Here is an 18,600-nt window from a genome sequence, read left to right as displayed (position 1 = left end):
TGCCCAATCCAACCGGGCTAAAGCTATTACAAAAGACAAGAGGCCGTATTCCGTTGTGCAAAACAAGGGGTTTAAACTATGATGAACATGCTTGAGCCACGCTAATTCCCAACTACAAATGGGTGGACCTCCAGGGCAACGGCCCGTACTGCCCTATAGATTACATTAGATTAAATGAAACTTTATTTATCCCTCGGGTGGGTTCCGCCGGGAAATTCAGTTTCCTGTAACACAGCACCGGCAGAAGTTGCAGAATGTGAGCAGAAATATACCACATATATAAATACAGAGAATACAAAATGGATAAATAGAATAAATAGGAATAAGAAAACAAGGGGTGGCTGTAGCTCAGGCGGTAGAGCAGGTCATCTACTGATCGGAAGGTTGGTGGTTCGATTCCTGGCTTCCCTGGCTGCATGCCAAATATCCTTGGGCAAGATACTAACCCCAAATTGCTCTCCGATGCATTCATCGGAGTATGAATGTGTGTGAATGTTACTTAGAAAGCACCTAGAACAATGTGCTTGTGCAAATGGGTGTGAATGCACAAGTTGTGTAAAGCGCTTTGAGTGCTCAGAAGAGTAGAAAAGCGCTATATAAGAACCAGTCCAAGGAAACGGCACATTTCAAATATTGTGAGTCTATTACACCGTTGGTTATTAACAAAAATTATTGCACAGTGAAAAGGCACTACAGCTTACTTGTTCCCCCCTCCTCTGTCCCTGTTTCCCCTCCAGCGAGGAGTTAAACAGTTTGATGGCGTGTGGGACAAAGGACTTTTTAAGTCTGCTGGTCCTTGACTTTGGGAGAACCAACCTCTCACTGAACAGACTCCTATGGTTGTTTATGGCCGTGTACAGAGGATGCCCAGCATGGTCCATAATGTCCATATTGCACCTTAATTTGTTTTTATATAAGTGCGTGGAATGAGTCTTCAGTTGAATGTTTTTTAATAGGCAAAAATACTTGAATTTTTCTTTTTTTTTCTACTTTTGCTGATCCGAAAATTGATCCCATCCGTGACTTAAAACCATGATCCAATCCGAACCGTGAGATTTTTGATCACTGATGTAATTAATTAATAATCCGCTCAAAACGTTGTTTTACATATTGTTAGTAAAAAATATTGTCAAGTAAGGGGGCACAATGTGGTTTAATTCTGCTAGGCCTGGTTGTTTTAGGATGTAAACTCAAACTGTACATAGTGTTTAGAAATTTGTTGGTCATTTTATGTTTGTTTGTTTTTTTATTCAACAGGTCAATATTAAAATCACCACAGATAAACATAAATTTTTGATTTGTTTTAGAGAATATTTCTTCTATGAAGTCATTAAATAGAGAAAGGTGTTCTATATATACAGCTAGTTTTTTCTAGATTTTTCTCTCTTTCCTTATAAATTTCAATTGTTATACCATCTAATAAATTATCAATCGCAGTTGTCATACTTTCCACCACCTTGTAATTTAGGTTTTTATCCACATGCACAGCTACTCCCCCTCCACTTTTGTTCCTTCTATTTACAAAATTCACATCAAATCCCACCAGTTCAAAGTCCAGTCCTTTCTCAGCATTGGTCCATGTTTCAGAAATGGCAATAATTCCAAATGGATTTGTCAACTCATTTAGATATTCCTTTATATTGTTGAAGTTGGCACACAGACTTCTGCTATTAAAAGGGATTATTGATCATTTATTTTCCATGTTGATGGTGTGTTTAAACGGTTCATCAGTGAAGTGGAAAAAACTGGACTGATCCACCTCCTGCTGTCAGACCTGCAGGGTTTAGGCCTGTGGTGTTCTCTTCTGTCTTATACTGAACACAAACTATTTTTTTGGACTGGCACAAATAATTTGTGTGCCTTCTTATTTGATGCAGCGAATAGTACCAGATAACTGTTGTTTCCAAAACATGTGCAGAATTTTTAGAAATGTACAATTTTGTATTTGCATTTCAAGTTATGAAAATGATTCTTCAAACATTTTTATGCGTTTCACAGTAAAAAAATGTAACTTTTTTCTACTCTGAGTTTGAATTTTTGCTTGAACTTAGATAACTTGTGCTAATATAGTATGCCGAAATGTAAAAAATAACTCAAATTTCAGATATTTGAGGTTGTGCTGAAAAGATTATACCAAACAAGGCAAGATAAACTGTTTGTATAATAATAATAATAATAATAATAATAATAATAATAATAATAATATTGTAGAGGTAAAATCAAAAGTAGTCAAAAATGGCAAATTATACTTGGACCCAGGAGGGTTTAGCAGTTACTTTGGTGTTCCTCCACAGAAATGTCAGAAGTAGTCTGAACTTCAAAAGAAGCACGTATTCTGGTTGCAGGAGGTGAGCTGGCTTCAAACAAATGATTTTCATGGCATATTCGCCACCACATCTCTGGGCGATCAAAGAGAAGAGGAAACTACATTACACTGCCAGTGGCGGACTCCCTCAGACATCGGTGCGTTGGTGGTTCTTTGTGTCTGGGGATGGGCTTCCAGGTACACACCGGCTCACTCCTTGGCGGCCGCTTATCGGGGCCTGGATCCTGGGGCTCGCTTGGGCCACCTCGGAGGTGGGGTGCCCCCAGCCTCTCGGCCTGGGGCTCGGTCACTCAGGCACAGCTGGCTGCCGGCGGAGCTCACGGGCGCGTCACTGCAACTCCCTCTGGCTTCTGCTCCGCGGCTGCTGAGTGAGCCCTCATCTGGGACTCTCCTCAGCTCTTACTGGGACAGTGGCGCGGCTGCCCCTCTGTTGGTCTTCCTTGGTCTCTTGTGTTCTGGGGGTCTCTGGATGTCTGGAGTTTTGATCTCCTCCATACCTGCTTCATGCCCTGGAGGACGGGGCTGTGGCCCCCCCACACCCTCTAGCAGATCATTGCATGAAGGAACCTTTTAAAAAAACAAGCGTGTCCATGCTCACAGGTGTACACACGGGTGATCACACCCACAAACTACACCCTTTTTGGCTCCTACCTCAAAGCACACTGTGTTCTGTTGATCTTATGTGCTGCACAATAATGTTTAATATTTAGTATTTACTGTCATATTCCCATATATCATTGTGATGTTGTTTATTCTATTACTCTTGTTCTCTTCTGCTTGTTTTCTTTTTTCTTTCTCAACAGGTGATCCAGATGATCGATATATTCATTTTCTTTTTCTTTTTTTTTCTTTTTTTTTTCCTGCCCATTGTGTTGGTTTTTGTTTTTTGCCCTTCTCCCCTGTCCCTCTTCTCAGCTGTTTCTCTTTCTTTCTCCCCTTCTTTCCCCCAGCCAAGTCTGTCCCGTATTCAGCAAGTGAAAATAAAATAAACAATAAAAGGTGAATCAAATGGACCATTATGGCAAGGCTGGGATGGTCAATTTGGTAAAGTAAATCCGTTGGGCATCTTTCTTTGCCTTTAGACAATAATTCTGATGGCAAAAGAGCCAAACGGGACAGGAAAAAAAAAGAAAAAGGAAACTATATTAAACTGTGAGAGGGCGACTGATCCAAAACATAAACACAAAACTGAAACTGGATCTTATTGTAAGGTTATCGGGCCTTATTCCAGTTTGAGGGTCGACGTGCCAGTTCACACTCCACACCAGTTGGTGGCAGTAAAGGACAATTTTGTTGTTTGACAACCGCCAATAAACAATGTAAAGAAGACGAAGCGCCTTCCGGGATGACGGAGCTATTTTTTAATCTAAAGCGAGTAAAAGGTTGAATTTGGATGATAAAACAAACTAAACCAACGTTTGGATCGATATCTGCATCGATCTGCCCACCCTTGTCTCCTGGATCGTAGCTGAGATCAGCGTGAACCACGTGGGTCTGATCTGTTTCCTGTGTTTGGAAAGAGTTGCAGCTTCATCGCGGAGTTTCTCTCGGTTTGTGGGCTCATCTAAAGGTAAGCACCGAGCTAACTTTACTGTGAGTTCAGTTCATGTTGAGTTTAGCTCCTGAATGAGGTCTTCTGCTGCTCTCCTCGGTGTCTGTTCACAGTTTATTGTGAACACGTTGAGAGAAGAGTGAGAGAGTGTTTGGAGAAAAACACCAACTAATCATTAGCTCAGCATGCTGGGAGAAGTTGGAGCAGAAAAGTCTTTTCATTGTCGTTGCAGCTGTTTTTCTGCCTGCACCAAACCTCTACAGCCTCGTTTCTATTTGAAGTGATAACAGGAAATGGATGAGAGCGATCTGCTGCAGTATCAGGGTCACAGTCAAAGGAGCTTGCAAAGAAAAGCGTCTGGACTTCTTTAAGTTACTTGAAGACATTGCTGAAAATGTTGAAATGTATTCACTCACTTTTTATTATTATTTGTAAATATGTGTGCAAATGGTTGGTTTTTTTGTACTGTTTTCATCAATAAATCTCAGCAACAAAGGACATACACCCATGTGTGTTGATTTCTCCCTAAGATGGCAAACTGAAACACTCCAAGTTGGTGACTTTTGGAGATTTATTTCCCTGGATGATTGAGAATGCTTCAAGATGAAACACAAAAGGAAGTTCACAGCTTTTAGCAGCTCCCCCACCCCCTCAGTCACACACCCCCACTCCCCTCCCTCCAGAATTCCCAGGTAACAACCTAATATACATATGAATGACTAGCCAATTTAGCTTCCACTTGGCTGAAGCTAAAGCTTAGCTAAAAGCCTAGCAGCCATTTGGCTGCTCTCCGGCTTTTAAAGGTTGAAAGGTAGAAGCCTGGCAGTGTTAAGTACATCTACCCTGTTGAACTTATTATGGGAAATAAATATTTAAATAAAAACAAGCTGCTGATTATTTCACATTTTACTTGTGAGCAACGGCACATTTAAATCTTACAAATATAGTTATTTGGCTTATATCGTGATATATATCGTTATCGCCTGAAATGAAAAAAACATATCGTGATATGAAAAAATCTTATATCGCCCAGCTCTACCTTCAGGCTTAGAGGGAACCTGTTCTGCCCGGTGGTGTAGGGTCCTAATTACTCCAAGTTTGTGTTCCAGAGGGTGATGGGAGTCAAAGAGGAGGTACTGGTCCGTATGTGTGGGCTTCCGGTAAACTTCGATGTACTACGGACCAGTACCTCCTCTTTGACTCCCATCACCCTCTGGAACAGGAAGATGTTAACAAAAACTAATGAAACAGAGATGAAAGTAAACAGTGTTCATATTTGAAGCACAGAGAATAAAAATATATTGTGGTGGTTAATGTGCAGCTCCTGGTGATTTGGTGAAGTCGTGTTTTTAATCATGTGAATGTTGGGTTTTATTTTATCTACAGAAGTTTTTCCCACCTGTGATCGTCCAGATTGATTTGTTGGGTTGACTTGAATCATGTGAAGGTTTAAAGCTGCACTTCCCCCAAAAAGAATAAAGTATAATTGTGAAGAATGTAAAAATGTCTTCCTGTGTCAAACACAGCTGCAGTCAAAGCAGGAAGGAAAGCACTGAAACCACTGATCAAAGCTCATTAATCAAAGACTGCTGATCAATGGCAATGAGTACCATTCCCGCTGCAAGGGATCAGTGGTTGTTGATCAATGATCATGAGAATTTGCATATTAATGCTCAATAACTGACCTCCCAGCCCATTGTTCCTTCAGTGGTGCTCGTTTCAGTCATTATGCAAATGCACTGTTGAAGATTGGGGAAACCTGCAGTCGGCTGCACTTGGATGAGTGATGAAACGTTTCTCCCACAAAAAGCTACGTCCAGATGAACAGAATCAAAGTTTGGGGAATGGTGGAGTTTGGAGAGCGGCACCATGGGGGCTGGAGAGACTTGTGAAGTGGTGATCAGGTGTGGGCCTCTGTTATTATGAATGGTGGGGGTGGGGGGGTGGAACTGGGGGGCTGAAGGAGTTGAAAGTGTGGGGTGGGGGAGTAACAGGTCTGTCCCTGTTTGTGGAAACCACAGGAGGAGCTGTTCAGGCTGTTGCTGGGTGTGAATTGTTGATGGAGTCTTTAAACTTGTAGTTGCTGTTTTCCAGACTGAAGCAGAGTCGTTAGCTGAAAACTGGTTTTAGAGGTTCATTCAGGACACCTTCTCAGGCTCTTACAGCCTTACCTGTATCATAACAAAGTGTATAAACCCCAATCCACCTTTAACATGGTCCTTCTCCCAAACCTTCAAATAGGACTTTCTGGCCCTGTCATAGTAAAGGGCTGCTTAGAATATTAGAGCCAATGTCACAAAGTTCCTCCTGAAGTATAAGTGAGTGAGAGAGTTTCCTCACTTTGCAGCACAACACGTCTCACAAGATTTCTACAAGCAATCAGAGTGAAATTTGTACTTTGTGTTGTCAGATGAACATATGAGACACTTTGACTCTTCAGTGCAGTGTGGAGCCTAACAAAGATCTGTTTTGTGTCCCAGCTGATCAGCAGGAGGAGAAGAGTCTGACGGAGCAGCAGAGGAACATTTTCAGCCATCTGGACTCAGCTGAGTCACTACAGAGGAAACAATGAGCTCAACACAGAAGGTGAGGAAAATATCACAGTTTCACCAAATAATCAGTCACGTCTAAAACTCTCATCCTCCCAACCTGTTATATGACTGTGTTGCATATTATGTTGTTTTTTAGAGACCACAGCACATGTTAAAATAAGGAAGGTTTATTCATCAAAATTATTAATAATCAAATGGACATTTGTCAGAGTTTTACCCCTGATACTGCTGGATAAACAGAAACTCACTCAGGAACGAGGTCACACAGAGCTCAAGTTTTCACTCGCGAGGGGGAAGCAGTTGTCTCCAACCCATTTCAACTTGCTTTCCCCCTGCAGGTTGTTTTATTGGTTACACACATGAATATTCATAAAGCTTGTTGTAGTATTACCTATGAGAAACTACTATAACTGGTTACAAAGTGATTGGACTGTGCAAGTGTGATTATACATTGTGTCAGCATCATGAGCTTCAGTTTAAATGAATCTCTGCTACACTTGATGTAATCTAACTGTGACATGAGCACCACAGTCACTGTGCACCAGTCACACACTGTTCTTTACTTTAAATCCATCACAGTTCAGCAAACGAACCTGTTTATCCTGCACTAACCTGCAGAGGATCTTCATGCAGTCTTTAAATAACACAGTTAATCTGCCTCAGATTGTTTTGCAGCATCTTTCACTATCCAAAAAAACACAATGTCACATGTACAGACCCAATATCTGATTTCAACACATGAGGACTTACATGTAAGCTTTAATCTCCAGTTGATCGAATCCCACTGAGCAGTCCTTCCCTTTAAATCTAACCTCTCTTCTTCCTCTCCTGTCCTGTGTGTCTTATCTTTCTCCATCTCTGAGTGAAGTTAGCTCTCTTTCTTTTCTCTCCCTGTGATGTACAGCAGCTGGACCTTTAGCCAGCAACACACTGTGAGACAAACTGCACACAAACAGTTTGTGTGTTTGCTGATGTTTGTTGATAGAAACGCTGCATTTGAAATTACCTGTTTGTTCAGGTGCTGTGCAAAAAAGAAAGAAGAACAACGTCTCACTTTAACTCCTGACTATGACTCACAGTTTTGCCTCTTTCATCTCTTTTTATGTTTCAAACCCTGGTGATTAGTACACGATCAGGATTGTCTTTCATGTGTTTCTTTTCCCGTTTCTCAAGTTGGTTTGATGTTTGATGCCTGCAGTGATGAAATAAAGCCCTCAGATGCCTTAAAAGTAACACTTCTGTTTTGTAAATGTAAAGAGTACAAAATACAATTTTCTTTTTCTAATGTAGGGAGCAAAAGTAAAATATTTTCCTTCACTGAATCAACTTTTAAATGTTACATTGTAATTATTAATATTGAAAAATGACAAAATGATAGAAATATATAATAGGAAACATAAAAGTATAGACTTGGTAAACATTTATACTTTTCTGAGTGTGTTAGCATGCTAGCATTAATAACTGTGTACAGCAGGAGGGATGGGCTTGATTTTAGTGTTTGAACAGTCATGAATTATTTTTAACACCAAGTTGGATGTAATGTGTTACAACTACCAGCAGGTGGTGATAAGAGACCTTTAAGGTGTTTGGTGCCACACTCCACCTTCAGGTTTAAAACTAGTGTTAATGGAGGGAGTTTGAAGGTTGAGTTTGTTCCACGACTGCATTTCACTCACTGCCTCTGTTTGTATCTCTGTCACTGCAGGACCAACATGGAGCGAGAAGTCAGCGCTCTCAGGAGGCCGACAAACCTCACAGAAGAAAGGGAGAGAAAAAACACACCTGTGACGAGTGTGGGATGGGTTTTATTTCCAAGTGTCACCTGAAACAGCATCAGGTCATCCACACTGGAGAGAGACTGTTCAGCTGTGACTTGTGTGGAAAGTCTTTTTCCTGGAAGGGTTCCCTAAAAAGACACCAACTCAGCCACAGTGGAGTTAAAGCGTACAGCTGTGATCAGTGTGGCACAGCTTTTACTCAAAGTGGCCACTTACAGAGGCATCTAGTTACCCACTCTGGAATTAAGGCATACAGCTGTGACTTTTGTGGAAAAACTTTCAGCCACATAGAGACCCGAAATACACACATACGCATTCACACCAGACATGTTGTGTACTGCTGTGAACAGTGTGGCAGACAGTTTATAACCAACAGGCAGTTACAACAACACATGTTGACCCACACTGAGGGACGACCTTATAAATGTGACCTGTGTGAGAAGACTTTTAAAGCTCCATGTTACCTGAGGCAACACCAACTGATCCACACCAGAAAGAGACTCTACAAGTGCAGTTACTGTGAGGTATGTATTTATATTGTTATCTTGTCATTTTAGCCTGACTGTTTGGAACAACTCTGCTCATTAAACTGTGTTAGCATGTTAGCAATTCTACTGCATGGAAAAGCAGCTCTGAGTGATTATTCAGATTTTCATGTCAGTTATGATTTTTGTTTACACGATCATTAAAAACTAAAAGTCCTGAAAATTAATATGATGGTGTTATTTAATGTTCAGGCAGTTTCCTGGTATATAATGATATTGTTATTATTTCAGCATAAAAGGCCTTTTGTTTACAGAGCCTGATTCCTCTGTCAGGAGCACATGTAATAAAATAAAACACAAATGAAAATAAGCACAAAACCAAAACATTCTGTAATCTTCTCTTATGGTTAACAAAGTTGTATCGTTACGTAATGGTATTGTAATATTGTAGCAGTAGTATCATTGCTTGTTTTTAACTTTAGTACTTTTAGACATTAATGTTAAAATACTAATTTAATGTTATAATTGCAGTGTCATGGGGGTAGTAGTGTTTTTCTTGTGTCCCATTGAGCTGAGTGTTATAACTGCACAGTTACAGTATTATTAATGCAGTATTAAATGAGTATTACTGCAGTTAGTAGTTTAGCACTGTGTTGGTACCCTGCAAATATTAGCATAGTAGTACTTTAGTGTAACTCAGATGTTACTGTAACATGAAATAAGTATTACTGTAGTATTATGATGGTAGTATTGTAGTTATTGCAGCCCAGTAAACTGAGTGAAACAGTAAAATGTAATTGGACGTCTGCAGAGATGCTCTTTATTTCAGGCGACGTTCAGGATAAAAATGTTGAAGGACTGACTTACACTGTGTTTGTGTCTTTGTTTAGAAGCAGAGCGACACAGATGGATCCAGTTCTCAACCCTGTCATTACTGTGGTGGTGGGAAAGAGTTTGTCTGTGACCTTTGTGGAATAACTTTCAGTGATCAATACACCCTAAAAAGACATCAACGTAAACACACTGGAGACAAACTGAAATACTGCAAAGAATGTGGGAGAAGCTTCACCACATCACATCACTTAAAATGTCATGAACTGATTCACAGTGGGGTTAAAAAGCACCTCTGTGATCAGTGTGGGTCATCCTTCACCACTGCAGTCAACCTTAAAACACACAAACGAGTCCACACAGGAGAGAAACCATACAAGTGCAGACACTGTGACAAAAGCTTCTCACATTCAGGTACTCGTAACAATCATGAACATACACACATGGAAGGAAACTACAGCTGTGACCAGTGTGACAAGAGCTTCAGGAATCTCAGTTCATACTCCAAACACAAACGATCCCACGTTACTAATAAACTGTTTCACTGTTACCAATGTGCCAAAACATTCACCTCATTGTCTGCTCTGTGCAAACATCAGCGTGATCACTCAGGGCTGAAATCACTCCCATCACAGTGAATCTGAAGAGACAGAAAGATCCTCTTCTAGTTTGAGCGTCAGACTTAAAACCCTTGAGATCAGGCTCCACAGAGTTTAGATGTAAAAATCTGATGAGACAGCTGTGAATGAACATGTTCCTCAAGTAACATTTTAACCCTCAGGGGTCAACGGCATGTCAAAATCACATGACCAATTTAAGAGCAACAAGATGCAGTAACCCAGGGTCTCCATTTCAACTGGAGTCGAAAGTGTGGACTTCAAACTATGTACCAGTTTTTAAATTGTGTTGACAGGCCATGTAAAACCAGATTCATGTTAAAAATTTGGCATTTGGTTGTTTAGGAAGATGGGGAAGTTTCAGGAGTGACGCCAGTGAGATAGAGAGAGTGATCAAAAGAAAGAGAACAAGTTTTGAGATGTGAGACATTTGCTACGGTTACCGTGTTTGCAGTGTGTAGTTGGTGTGTAGTGTCGTCCAAAGGTTTGTTTTGTGTGTCAGAAGAATGAGGCAACTGCTGAATGCAAAAAAGCCACCAATGGCAGTGTTGTGGACTTTTTATGACATATATACCTGTATACACTGGACTTACACTGACATGTATACACTATTGTTACATTGAAATTGTTAAATGTTGTCATTGTTTTACTTAAATTTGCAAACCTTCTCTTAACCTGTGTGTTTAGAGACGAGAGTTAATTAAACTTACTGAGTGTGCACCTGGGACTCTTTCTCTCTGCTCATCTTTATTGACTCATGTTGTGTTCAGCGTTTCCAAAGTCTATCTGGTAAACAAACCTGGGTTGCGGGGGATGCACCTGGGATTGTTTTTTCTCACCTCAGTTTTTTCGCCTTCTGGCAGCTATGTTTTTTCTTCCTGTTCTTATGAGTCTAAATATTAAACCCTGTTCCAAGAATTCTACGCCGGTGCAGCCCCCTCTAGCTTCTGCTCGGTGGCTACTGGGTGACGCCTTGTCTGGGGATCCTCAGCTCTTCCCATGAGGGTGGCACGGATGCCCCTCCGGTGGTCCTCCTTGGGCTCTAGCACTCTGGGGCCTCTGGATGTCTGGGGCCTGGATCTCCTCCATGCCTGCTTCATGCCCTGGGGGACGGGGCTATGGCTCGCTACACCCTCTCAGACCATTACATGTGGAAACCATTTGAATACAAGCGCGCTGATCCACACAGGTGTGCACACGGGTGTTCACTGCTCGTAGACTTAAATTACACCTTTCTTGGCTGCTACTTCAAAGCACATTATGCGCTGTCTGTCCTGCGGGCTGCACAACAACATTGAATATTTAGTATTTACTGCTGTTTACACTTAGCTAGATTAATGCGATGGTGTTGTGTTTAGTATGTTGCTTTGGTTTTTGTTTTTTTTTTGCTTGTTTTCTATTCTTCTACTCTCAACAGGTGATCCAGGAGATTTTTTTTCCCCTTTCTCACTGTCCCTCTCCCCTTCTGTTTTTCTTTTCCTTCCTCTTTCTTTCTCCCTTTCCTATCCCTCACTCATGTCTGTCCCGTCTGTAACATCTGAAAATAAAATATAATAAATAATAAAAACAAAGGTCGATCAAATGGACCAATACGGCAATGCCACGATGATCCATTTGGCAAAATGAATCCATTGGGTATCCTTGTTGGTCTTCAGACAACAATTCTGATGGCTAAAGAACTAAATGGGACAGGCCAAAAAAAAAAAAAGAATTCTACCTTTTTCCAGAGGATCTTTTTGAGTGCCTTGATTTTAACTGAATCCAAAAAAGCTGGATCTCCACATTGTTGAGGGAATAATAGAATAGAATTCAACTTTATTGTCACTGCACAAGTACAAGTCAACAAAATGCAGTTTGCATCCATCCAGAAGTGCTTTAGCGATGATATAGATATATTACAAATATATATTAGCAATAATGTAGATATATAAATATATTACAGAAATCGGTCTGTTATAGGTATGAGAGTACAAAATATGGGGCCATTTTGGGTATGTTATAATGTTCACGGTATGAAGGTATGTTATGAATATGCTATAACTATAGGTATGTACAGGCTGTAGTGGTGTACAAGCTGTGAACAGGATATAAATATGAGAACTATACAGAAATATGAACTATGCAAGTTATAAACAGTTGTAAAATTAAAATTATCGTATTATACAGAATGATTATTTATACAGAATTATACAGTAGTGCAGTTAAGATAAGTGAAATATGTGGATAATTTCTACAGAGGTTATATAAAGTGCTAGTGGTTGTGAGTGGTGGTTCAGTCCATGTTATTCTTGTGTGTATGAGAGTACAGTTGTCCATTGGTTTGTTTTTGTCCATTGTGTGTGTTTAGGTGGTTGTGTGTATTTTCAGTCCATGAGTTTAACGTGGGTCAGATGTCAGGAAGCAGAGTTCAGGAGTCAGGTGAATAAGGTTACCATGATGAGTCTGTGAAGGTTCTCAGTCATCCAGGTCTGTGATGGACCGAGCAGTGAAGGAAACTTAGGCACAGGTTAAAGTCCAAAAAAAAGATTTTTTATTTAACCCAAAAAACATAATTGGTTAACTCATGCAAAAAGAATCAAAATCTTGGGCCCATAAAAGAGGTCAAAATATCAAAACTCTACTCAAAGTTGACAACACAACTAATAACTCAAACAAACTGACCTAACTTAACGAGACAAAGGGGAAACTTAAATAGTGGCTGATCAGCCCACAAAAAACACAAGAAGGGGTAAAACACACAAAATCTAACTAAACCAAACATAATGAACTCCAATTCCCCCCCATGGTCCCGAGTTATGGCATGAACCAATTTGTAGTCTTCCTTTAAAGCTCGCTCCGCCCCTTTTCCACCTCTTGGCTCCTTAATCAAGGGACTGGAACAGCTGCAACTAAGGTAACTCAGAAAACAAAAAATTAATCATACATAACAGTGTAAACTAAAATGTGCGCACTTATTTTAGAATGCAGTGTTGTGTCTGTGAAGGTTCTCAGCCATCCAGGTCATCGTAGTCAAAGGAGCTTGCAAAGAAAAGCGTCTGGACTTCTTTAAGTTACTTGAAGACGTTTCACCTCTCATCCGAGAAGCTTCTTCAGTTCTAAGGTCAAATGGTGGAGAGTCCCAGATATAAACCTAGTGGGAGTAACCCCCCACAGAGGGACAAAAGGACCCCCTGATGATCCTCTAATTGCCTGAGCCAAGATGTGAAACTGGGTGTGGGTCACAATCAGCCGAGGTTTTGGGTGATTAGGTAGAGGATGTACATGTCAGTTCCCTGAATTGTTTGTTGTGGAAAATTTAACAATAACCCGCAACACACCCAGTGAGCTTGATTTGAAGTGGGTTTAATAAACACATTGCAATGTGGAGAGAGCATCCCAGTGAAACATCAGGACCACCTCTGAATTGTGGCCACCGTCCTTACATCTTATATACAGAGACACAGACAAAGAACATTCCACAAACTCTTACAAAGCGCATCTTTGGTCTCGTTCTCTTGGTGGCGCTGTCACTTGGTGTTCGCTCGCTCTGCGGTAGAGTATCACTTCCTGTTCCTGCTCAAACACAGTGGTGTTTCTGAGTAGCTTATTTGCTTAGCGATTTAAATGAACAACTTTTACATACATTCTTTTTTCATAGTATAATCTTCACGTGCTTCATCCGAAGCACACTTTCTGTGTACTTACTACCTAATTTATAGCTAAAGTATTCACTCACTGTCTCTGTACTGTTTCGCTAGCTTAGCTTAGCTCGTAGCCGACTCATTAGCACCATGGCTACTTCACCTGTCCCTCCTGCACTTTCTTGCTCATTGTGTCAGATGTTTAGTTACTCCTCGGCCTCCTTTAGCAGTAATGATATCTGTAACAAATGTGGCATACAGTGGGGCAAAAAAGTATTTAGTCAACCACCGATTGTGCAAGTTCCCCCACCTAAAATGATGACAGAGGTCAGTAATTTGCACCAGAGGTACACTTCAACTGTGAGAGACAGAATGTGAAAAAAAAAAAATCCATGAATCCACATGGTAGGATTTGTTTCACAGAATCAGAAACGGGCATACAACTCCAAACAAACAAAATCAACCAAAAGCAAGTTTAAACAGATACATTTTTAACTGCTTTTTACAAGAAATGACTGAGTCCAGAGATCTCAAACGCAAAGGGAGCGAGTTCCAGAGTCTGGGGGCCACTGATACGAACGCTCTGTCACCTTTTGTTTTAAACTTGTATGCTGGACAACCAGCAAGCCCTGGTCACATATCCTCAGAGACCTGCTGCGATGATAAGGAAGAAGATCAAATTCAAATTCAAATTCAAATTTTATTTGTCACATACACAGTCGTATGCAGTACAATATGCAGTGAAATGCTTAGACAACTGCTCATGACCTAAAGAAAAAAAGACTATGAATAGGATAGGAAATAAATATGAAAATTAAAATGAAGGGTAAATTTAACTAGTAAGGAATAAAATAAAATATAAAAATTAAAACCCAAAATCCTACAGGGAGCACACTTAATTCAAACTGAAAGTCCAGTAAATATTCAGGAAATTTATGTTAAATTACACTTAAAATCTAAATTTACATGTGACATTATGTAAAATTAACACTGAATTGTAATTTTAAAGCAGAAAGTGCTACTGCTGTAAGTAAGCCTAACAGCTTCCAGATCACTTATATTTCTGGAAAGATGGCAAGAAGGGCATCACTGCTCATTTCTACAATCTCTCAAATGTTGGAATACAAGCCTTTGTCCCATAAAAATGTTTACTAAAACCTACAAATGAAGAGTTATCCTGGAAAAATTATTATAGATGTTTTAAGACCGTAAAACCTCTCACTACACACTTTATACACTTTTCTCAGACAGGCACGAACCTTTTCACACGTTTCTCTTTTGTTTAAACACTCTTAAAGTTCAAACCTTCATAGAAACATAAGTCCAGTATTACCAAATGAAACCATGCAAAACGTTTCATCGGCATTGTTGTGTTGAGGAGAAAACTTACAAACATACAGTAGGCCACAGCACTTCAGGGTTACACTGCTCGCGATCGAAGATTTATATGAATTCGACAACCTGAACGCATTTTGTACTGTACAGCAGCGGTCTCCAACCTTTTTTGCACCACGGACCAGTTTAATGTCAGAAAATATTTTCATGGACCGGCCTTTAAGATGTCGCGGATAAATACAACAAAATAAAATGATACAGACAAAGAAAAAAACTGTGGTATTTTCGCGCATTCACTGTGTAATTGTGTAACTTTATTAGCAGCGTACTCCTGAAACCAACAACGCTGAGAGTAACATCCTCCTCTCTGCTTTTTGATGCTCTCTAGTCGCTATGGTAACGCGTAAATAGTTCTTTCAAAATAAGACACATGACTACAACACGAGACCCAGGGGAAACCAACTTAACGATTAAAAACCCTGAAAACCATACACTTCCCACCCGAGCCTCAACTCTCGTGGCCCGGTACCAAATGAGCCCGGGTGTTGGGAACCGCTGTTGTACAGGAGACACGGCACTAGATTTATTGACAATGGTCTACACAGCAATCAGAATGCACAACACAATGTGCTGTAAAAAATAAATAATTAAAAAACAGCGAGTGACCACTGTACAATAATTTCCAGTAGCACTGCTGATATATGAAATGTTGAGTTTTGAGGTTGTATTGAAACAAGTGCATTGTACTAGAAAAAGGCGTTTGAAGGATTATTTTAAATTTATGAAAAAGCCTTTATGTAGAAAACGTAACAAAAAAACGAAAAGATAAAAAATAACACATGGACACTTTTGGCCACAAACAAGCTGAAGGTATGGTGATGTTTTTTAAATAAACTCAGAGTATTAAAAACACTTAGAGCCAAATTTATTTATCAGCAGCATCACTAGTAACAAAAACACAATTTAGTTTTCGCTGTAAAAATCGATTAAACTGAATTTACGTGTTTCCGGTTAATGTGGAGGTCACGTGTTTCCTGTTACTGTGGAAGTCATGTGTTTCCAGTTAGTGTTTTTTTTTGTTTTTTTTTTTTCCAAGTTGAGTTAAACTTTATTAAACTGTAGATTCATACATTCGCTCCACATCACAGTAATCAGAATTTTGCCCTTACATGATAAATGTTCCATCTAAAACTTTTCATGTTTACTTATTTCATATTTGTTGCTACGCTGCATAAGAAAAGATGCAGAAAGGGCCCTTCATGAGAAGATTTGGTGCTGTAACAACATACAAATATGAAATAAATGATTCCTCATAGAATTGTTTTTATTTTGTTTCCATAAAAGCAGAAATAGAACACGACCACATCCAGTCCAGGTGCCGCTCTGGTTGGAGGATGTTGAGCAGAAACCCTTGGTCAACATTGGAAACATTAAAAGTCAGTGTGGGGGGAGACGTGTGCCCGTCATCGGACTACGCACACATCCAGAATACAGAACTTGGCTCTACAAGTAGGGCAGGGAACCCTGCTGGACAACCACGTCTCCGGTGTCTGCTCGTCTAGACGGCTGGCGAACCATCAACCCAGACACAACAGACACCACATGGGTCTGCAGTGACACTGCTGGCAGTCTGAATCGTCATCATCGGTCTCTGCTTCGTGGCAAAGCGTGACCAGTTTGGCGTTTGCTGGAACCTGCATGCGGCCGATACAGGGCTCTAACTCCTGTCCGTGGGGGAGGGCATACGGCTGATTGAGGTCCACCTGAGCCTTGAACGTTTCCAAAAAGAGTTCACTGAGTGTTCGATGGATCACCACATTAGGAGAGTTTCTGATGGGAGCCCGGAGCTTCTCCCGGAGCTCTGCGTACTCCGTAGAGTTGAGCTTGATATTGAATGGTGTGACAGCAGGGTTAATGCTGTCAACTCTCAGGGACAGGATCTCTGTGGGCGAGGCCGAATCCGGACTCAGGTGGTTCTGTGTGGACTCTGTCACTGTGACGTGGCAATCGCTCTGCAGGGCCATGTAAATGTGATACGTGGTCACCTTTAACACCCAGGTGTCAGTGACGATGACTCTAGCTCCCGGTGCTCCTGTAGCAAACTTATCTATGTGTCTGAACTCAGTGTTGATGCTGACTGCCACAGAGCCCCAGCTGGAGAAAGGGGGCTGCACATGGGCCTGCAGCACCTTACTGATTGGATGATTGTGCCAGCGACGCCGGGACCAGTAGAAGACAATTATCCAGCTGACCGACTGGAGGCAGAGAGACAGAAGGAGAAACGCTCTCCAGTTGTCACTAACCTGGTAAATGTTAACCAGGTTTTTTTCTGGAGCAGCGACACACATTCCCATGTAGTAACCTAAAGGCAGCGCGGAGTGGACCACGATGGTGATGCTGGTCCTTCTGATGTGATACTGGATGAAGCCCACGTCCTCGCTGCCCAGCCACGACGAGAACAGGTTCTGGATGGTGAGGCCGGCCGAGCGGAACTCATTGGGCGTGAACACAAAACAGAAGGAGAGGACGACGTAAGCCAGAGTAAACGACAGCTCCGGGCTCTCCATACTACTGCCAAGGTCCTTTTTTTTTTTTTTTTTTTTCATACTTTAATTAAATTTATGCACATATTACTGTCACGGTCTGCGGAGGCAGACCGTGCGGAAATGTGTGTGGTGGACCCAGGAGCGAACACAAGCGAGGATGCAGGAGTGGAGTTAAACAAAAGCGAGCCTTTTATTCTGGCTGATGAAAGGAACAAAACAGAGTGAGGGCAGCATAAGAGTAATAGTTCAAACAGAAACCTAAACTGGACATAAACTAAGGAAAAGCTATGGCTGGAGATACGGAACACAGGGGGTGGTAACACAGACGACGCGACACAGACTACATGAAACACAGAGACTAAATACACAAGAGGGATGATCAGGGGAAGTGGCCACACATGGGAACACAGCTGACACAGATAAACATAACAAGACAAGGCAGGAGTAAACAACACTGACGGGAGACTGTCAAAGTAAAACAGGAAGTACACAGAGGTGCAAACAGGAGGAGAGAGAGAGCACGGGCATAGTGGGCTGGGGAAACATGGAATGAAACACAAGGAGGGGAGATGAGGGCTCACAGATACATAGAGGGGCACACAGGGGATAAGAGTCACAAGGGGAAGTCAAATAAGGAACAACATAACAGGACAACTCAGGAAACATGACCTAAATAAGGAACGAAATACAAAAATACAAGAAACTAAGAATACTGGGCCCACATGGCCCAGGACCATGACAATTACAATCTCTCGTTGGGAGACAACATTAGTGCAACAACATCTTGAAAAGGTTGAATAAGAAACCAAACGAAAAAAAAACAAAAAACAAAACAAAACCCCCCCCCAAAAAACAAAAACACATATATACATATACATAAATATATGAAGGCCATTTTTATGACATATAACAGTTTCCTTTCTGCGAACACTTTAACATACATGTGGCTTAATTAGTA

At 40.9% G+C, this 18,600-nt stretch overlaps 1 protein-coding gene and 1 pseudogene across 4 annotated transcripts; one reads left to right on the top strand and one right to left on the bottom strand.

The window, feature by feature from the left end:
- Positions 1-3,644: 3,644 nt before the first annotated feature.
- On the top strand, positions 3,645-10,866 carry LOC143420366 (uncharacterized). 4 transcript variants are annotated; one of them, XM_076888387.1, is made up of 5 exons: positions 3,645-3,896; positions 4,409-4,498; positions 6,359-6,464; positions 8,136-8,732; positions 9,584-10,866. In XM_076888387.1, the coding sequence occupies exons 3-5, from the start codon at positions 6,447-6,449 to the stop codon at positions 10,160-10,162; spliced, it is 1,194 nt and encodes a 397-aa protein (XP_076744502.1). In that variant the 5' UTR covers positions 3,645-3,896; positions 4,409-4,498; positions 6,359-6,446; the 3' UTR covers positions 10,163-10,866. The 4 variants fall into 4 exon arrangements, with proteins under 4 accessions (XP_076744502.1, XP_076744503.1, XP_076744504.1 ...); XM_076888388.1 differs by having other exon boundaries at positions 4,111-4,498; XM_076888389.1 differs by lacking the exon at positions 4,409-4,498.
- Positions 10,867-16,192: 5,326 nt separating this feature from the next.
- Positions 16,193-17,673, bottom strand: LOC101469745 (E3 ubiquitin-protein ligase TM129 pseudogene; annotated as a pseudogene).
- Between the last annotated feature and the right edge of the window lie 927 nt (positions 17,674-18,600).

The sequence above is a fragment of the Maylandia zebra genome, linkage group LG9 (genome assembly GCF_041146795.1).
Source record: "Maylandia zebra isolate NMK-2024a linkage group LG9, Mzebra_GT3a, whole genome shotgun sequence".
Taxonomy (NCBI): domain Eukaryota; kingdom Metazoa; phylum Chordata; class Actinopteri; order Cichliformes; family Cichlidae; genus Maylandia; species Maylandia zebra.
The sequence above is the reverse complement of the archived record's forward strand: the minus strand, read 5'-3'. Positions and strand labels throughout refer to the sequence as shown.

Bases quoted from the DNA above. Each gene is read 5' to 3' on its own strand.
- LOC143420366 (XM_076888389.1), top strand. The intron at 8,733-9,583 runs GTATGTATTTAT...GTCTTTGTTTAG, and splicing joins ACAAGTGCAGTTACTGTGAG to AAGCAGAGCGACACAGATGG.